Source organism: Emys orbicularis, chromosome 20 (genome assembly GCF_028017835.1).
Source record: "Emys orbicularis isolate rEmyOrb1 chromosome 20, rEmyOrb1.hap1, whole genome shotgun sequence".
In the NCBI taxonomy this organism is placed as follows: Eukaryota; Metazoa; Chordata; order Testudines; family Emydidae; genus Emys; species Emys orbicularis.
The window spans coordinates 9,606,256-9,612,255 of NC_088702.1; the positions used below are offsets into that span (position 1 = coordinate 9,606,256).

General features: G+C 52.7%; 1 protein-coding gene across 1 annotated transcript in view; it reads left to right on the forward strand.

The window, feature by feature from the left end:
- Positions 1-5,595, forward strand: part of LOC135892306 (junctional adhesion molecule A-like) — a 62,808-nt gene extending 57,213 nt beyond the window's left edge. Inside the window, exons 9-10 of the mRNA XM_065420023.1 lie at positions 925-973; positions 4,583-5,595. Of these exons, the coding sequence (XP_065276095.1) occupies positions 925-973; positions 4,583-4,618 (85 nt within the window). The 3' untranslated portion in view covers positions 4,619-5,595. The remainder of the gene's footprint in view (positions 1-924; positions 974-4,582) is intronic.
- The last annotated feature ends 405 nt before the right edge of the window (positions 5,596-6,000 follow it).

Consider the following 6,000-nt stretch of genomic DNA (forward strand, 5'->3'; position numbering starts at 1 on the left):
TACCCTCTAAGGACCGCACTGTCCTAGCTCTATTCCAGCAGCATCTTCCAGCTGAAGACAAGGACTAAGCCTCCATCAACGCAGTTTTCCCCACCCGAAAGGGTCAGCAGGTGGCATCTGGGTGGAGCACTGTCTCCCCCTGTTCCCCAGATGGCAGTGTTGTCTTGTGTCCCCACCTCTCGCTGGCCTGGTGAGCAAAAGGCTGCAGAAGAGTAGAGCAGGGCAGTATGCTGCCTCTAGGCCAGGCCAGGCATAGTCTCCTTCCCCTTACCCGAAAGAAGTCAACATCACAGGAGCGAATAGCACCTGCATGAGCTTGCAAATTCCCCCCTCCACAGCTCTGCTCGTGGACCTGATCCACAGCCCCCCACTTATTTGGCCCTGGACTCCTCTTCCAGCTCTGCCAATACCCCTCTGTCCTGACCCTCCTCAGCCCTCACTTCTGTGCCAGTTCTGCTCCTGGCCTGATTATACCAAGTTACAAGCTGTTTCTAACATGGGGACTGAAGAGATCCCAAAATCTACTTGGCACCCAAAGCAGGCTGGGTATCAGGACTAGGCCTCTTAGCTGCCCTCCTCCCAATCCCGTCCTTGCGGTGTGCTGGGTATTGGATGGGGAAATAGGGATGGAAGGAAGAGGCCAGTCTGTAAAGCATCTCTCCTACCAGAGCTGGGGGAGGCTGTGCCTTGCCTGGTGGGGGTTGGGAGAGAAGGGGCAAATCAGGCACCTCCCATCTATCTTTTGGTGTGAAGTTGGATGTAGCCTGGTGGTTAACCTCAGCTGTCTGCTAACTTGCTTCCCCAACATTGCTGGCTGTCTGGCCGACACTGGTGGGGTACAGTGGCACAGCTGGTGCTTGGGGTGTGGTCCGAGGAGCGATCAGCCCTTGTGAAGTGTCTTAGTTTAATTCTTTCTCATTTTAGCAGCACCAATAAGCAAGTTATCTACAGCCAGCCGTCCAACCGGAGTGACGTAAGTAGAACTGCCAGCCAGGCAGCTTTGCTCTGGCAGCCCGGAAAGTCTTTTGTCCCCAAAGAAATAACTTTGTTCCTGGCTTCTTGAGTGTCAGGGCTGCGATCAAATCACCTGCAGGCTGGGACTGGTGCTTTGGCAACCCCTGAGGGAGGCAGGGTGTAACCCAGCCACAGAGCCTGCTTACAGCAGTGATCTGCCCACGTCTTGTGGGTTTTATGGAGCGTCCGAGATGCACCTCACCCAAAGCCAGCCACGTCCATGGAGGGAAGGACAAACTGGTGGATACACACTTCACCTGACAAGCTCAGTTCATTTGCTGGACATAGCTGATGGTTCGAAGCTTGTCCATGTGTTGCCAGCCCAGTGTCAGTTCCTGGCTAATGACTTGCACCGAGACTTTCTGACCTTGAGAGGAAGGATGGCCCAGTGGTTCGAGCACTAACCAGGCACTTGGCGGACCTGGATTCAATTCCTCGCTCTCTCACACTCCGATGTACGACCGCGGGAACGTCTCTGAGGCCTGGTCCCCACTAACCCCCCACTTCGGACTAAGGTACGCAAATTCAGCTACGTTAATAACGTAGCTGAATTCGAAGTACCTTAGTCCGAACTTACCGCGGGTCCAGACGCGGCAGGGAGGCTCCCCCGTCGATGCCGCGTACTCCTCTCGCCGAGCTGGAGTACCGGCGTCGACGGCAAGCACTTCCGGGATCGATCCGGGATCGATTTATCGCGTCTAAACCAGACGCGATAAATCGATCCCAGAACATCGATTGCCTGCCGCCGGACCCTCCGGTAAGTGTAGACGTACCCTGAGGCTGTGTCTCCACTTAAACAGCTAGCTGCTGTTCTTCCCTCGATCTAGCGCTGTCTACACCGGGGGTTAGGTCAGCTGAACTGCATGGCTCCGGGTGTGGATTTTCCACACCTCCGAGCAACATGGCTGGGTCGACTTAACGTTTTGGTGTAGACTTGGCCTTAGTCTCTCCGGCCTAGACCCATCAAGGTATTGAGGCTCATAACTTCCACTGAAATGGAGCCTAAATACTTCTGTGGATCTGTGCCTCAGGTACCCAATTCCCTGTGTAATGGGGATAATAGCCCTGCCCTGCCCTGCCCCTGGGGGCTGTGAGGATAAATGCATGAAAAACCCTGAGGTGCTCAGATACTGGGATGACTTGCGCCAGATCAGTTACGTAGATAATTACTGTAACCACCGTATAAGTTAGGTAGGTAGATTCCCCAGCGTCCCAGACAGTAATCCTTCTGGGTGTGGTGGGAGTTGGTGTTCCACTCTTCAGAATTAGCCTGATTTGCTGGAGGATCCTGTGTATCAGAGCCCATCAGTCACTGTCAGGCCTTTAAGACCTTCTGTTCGGTGTTCATTTGATTCTCACCAATGCCTTTCCTCTAAGGCTTGAGCTAAAAATGGGGCATCTCTAAACTAGAGAAATTTATCTTATGGTTTGAGAGTTCAGAAGGGTAGAACCTGCCACTCAGCAAGGAGTTCCAAGTGCCTCCCCAGCACTGCCGGTGCGGCTGGCCCCTCGATACAGAGACTGTCCTGACACATTATCTCCAGCGGGGAAGATTTCTCTCGTGCCACGAGTCGCCCGGCTCAGTCTAACACTGCAGCGCCACCATCCCCACCCGGCGTTTACGTTTTGAGGTGCTAGTCAGTCATGATGAGCCCTGGCAAGAGATGTGTAAACGCATCTCCTTTTAGTGCCCCACCCAGTGAAAACCCGCTGTGCTGGCTATGTAACTTTCACTCCTTCCGCAACCTTGAGTCACCCTTAGATACCGAGCCAAATGTGCACGAAGGTCTCCAACGGGGCATCGTTCCCGGCTGTGTTAGGTGATTCTAGAGTCAGAGATTGAGGCCGGAAGAGACCATTCTGACCATCTGCATAACGCAGGCCATGGAATTCACCCAGTGAACCCTGCGTCAAGTCCATAACTTCTGGCTCAGCGAAAGCATCATGCCGGGGCCTCCTTGATGCCGCTAGCTGAGGAGGAATGGTGAAGGGCTGCGGTTCGTTTTCTTCCCCCCAGTTAGAGAACCGGTCAGTCTGGCAGCTGTGGTGCAGCTTACCAATGTTGCATGGAATGACAGAGCTACAGCTCCCGATTTTTAAAACGAAAACCATTCCCACAGACGCAACGTGGGGAAAGGGAGCTCCAGCACATTGCTTGGCCATGCAAGCCATTAAATCAAGGACCTTTCAGTAATGCTATGCTACGATCCCAACTAACCTTATTCATGTGGTAAATAGGCAAAGGCCCTCAAAGTGAAACTCCAATGCAAGAGTGTAAATTGAATGACTAATCAGTGCAGTGAGAAATAAAAGACTAATTTTTAGTGTCTGGAATGTAATTAAACAATCAGCCAGAGGCCATTCTGAGAGTCAGATGGAGACTGGGACGCGGGAAGTGGTGTCTGCACGCGGAGTCTTTTCTGTCCTCAGACGGAGGGTAACACTTTCAAAAGCACCAAAGTTCTATTTTCAAAAGTGACGTAGGTACTTAAGAGCCTACAGGCCAGATTTCTAAAGGATGTAGGTGCCTAAAGATGCAGATGTGTGCCTGGGTGCTTTTGGAAATCTCCCTCGGTTGCCTATCCGCATGTTCAGGCACCTAAACGCCATTAAAAACCTGGCCCCATGCACCTCCACCACTCTTGAAAATGGGACTTCAGAGCCACTTAGCCAGGACCTTTTGCACAAAAATGTCAGGAAAATTCTGTCTTTGCTGAGAGTCCAGCACCATTTGCTGGTCTGGGGTAGGGAAAACAGGAGTTATTGCTAATGGTAAAAGCCAGAGTCAGGATCTGGGAGTTCAAGGGTTCTGTTCCCAACTCGGTCCCTTACACCTACTGTGCCTCCACTTACGAATTTGTTAAATGGGTATAATATGTCGTGGTGATGATTCATTTGTTTAACAGCTTGGGATCCTTGGCTCAGGTATTACATACGTGCAACTGGTGCGTTCTGCTCTGTAAAGTGGTGAAGCCACTCGGGCCGCTTCCCCAGAACACAGGTAGATCTCCCATGGGCTCCACACAAGGCACAGAGGGACGTGTACTTGACAAGACCCAAACCCTGCGTGCTAGGGACACGCTGGGGGAGGAGTTACGAAGTTGATTCTCACACAGGGCTGGAATAACAGAGGGTGTTGCCAGGCCAAGTTTCTCCGAAGTGAACAGCCAGCTCTTCCCTGACACATGGTGGCTTTGCGATGAGAGAGGTTGAGCCCATAAACATAACATCACCTGCAACCTAGTCTGTGCTTCTACCCAGAAAACCCAGTGCTCTCCTGCTGAGTCACTTGGCGTTAGATTTGCCCCCAAGAGCTCAGTCTAGGTAGACAGGCTAGACAAACAGGATGGGAGGGGAAACAAGCAGAGGTGACTTGCTCAAGGTGGGAGGTCTCCCGATTCCCAGCCCTCATGGCTGGAACTCGCTGTTTCTCCTTGGCCGCGCAGCACCATGAGCTTTTCTCTCCGAGGGGCTCGGGGACGGGTGCAAAGGGAGCAGGTTTGTTTTGAAGGATTCGCTGTAATTCGTGTCCATGGGAATTCATTGTGTCTTTCTTTCACTCCCCCAGGGAGAATTCAAACAGACCTCGTCCTTCCTGGTGTGACATTGGCCCTGGATTGGCTCCCCCTCTCCTGCCGACGTCCTGCCCCTTGCCCCATGAACTGCTGTAAATGTTCCGTGTGAATTACTGTAACTCACTGCGATTTTAACTATTTTTTTTTTTAAAGTTTCACCTAGTGCCTTTTTAGTCCTGTTCTAGACTCTCTTTGTCCCCTAGAGTCGTGGGGCTGGAGTCTTGCCCGCTGCGCTACAGGTGACTTTGCATAAACCAATCTTATTTTCCTAAGAGCGACAGGCGACAAACCCAGCTGCTGAAAACACCCAGCGGAGGGGCCCCCCTGCCACTTGCTGGCGTTGCAGATTGCTCACCCTGCTTTGGGGATGTCCGCTAGCACCGGGCTTCCCCAAGGAGGGTGAAATTCAGCCCGTGCGACAGGCCAGCGTGAGGCCTTGCAGCACTGTAGTGCCACTTAAGCCTATCGGAGGGTTTGATGCTGCCAGAAGTGGCAGGCTGGGGAGCCCTGGTTATGCTAGAGCACTGAATGTAGGGAACACAAGTATATTTTTGTGACTGTAGAAGATTGTTGCGTGGTGTCCCCATCCCTGCCCCCACCGTCACTGCTGTACGAGTGTGTCAGGATGTCATCTTTGTGGTGTCTGAACAGGTTGAATACTACATCTCCCTGGAGCAGGAGGTGATTGGTGAGAAGGGATTAGGGGCATAGCAATGAGATCAAAGGGGACTTGCTCACCTCTCCCTTGGCCTGTGATTTGGTTGTGAGGCAGCAGAGAGAAAATCCAGTCCAGGAGAAATCAAGAACTTCTTTCCACTGATTTACGGCCCTGCTTGAGCTCTGTTTCAGCCCAGTTTGGCAGGGCCAGGAGAGCCTTCCAGAACAGCTTGGTTCTGTCTGGCGTTTTTGGGCCAAACCTTGATTGAAACCAGGTTGGCTGGCACGGTGTGGAGATGGAGTTCACACCCTGCCGTGGGCCATATCCGAAAGGTGCAGGGGGCCACAGTGAGACCTAGCGATGCTCTGCAGGCTCTTGCTGTTCAGAGTTGCGGGGTGGATTTGGCTTTCTCGAGGGAGAAGTTCTGGGCCCTTCCTCAAGGCAGGCGCTCGTAAAGGCTTGGCGTTGAGTCACCTTGTGCTGCTTCACCCTGCACTCCCCACAGCGACGCCGGTGCACCCAACTCTGGCTGGTGTGGCCAAGTGGCTGCTCGTGCTTGGGAAGGAAGAGGCAATCAGCTTTCACATTGTTAGTTCTTGGATAGCGCTTTGCATGGAAGATGCTCTATGGGGCAAACAGCTGTTCGACTGGTGACTGGGTGAGACGGCTAAAGGTGTGTAGGTGCCTTGTTATTCCCACTTACATTTAAGACCCTGTGGTGTGAAGGGGCCTTAGTGCAAATGAGACTCAGAC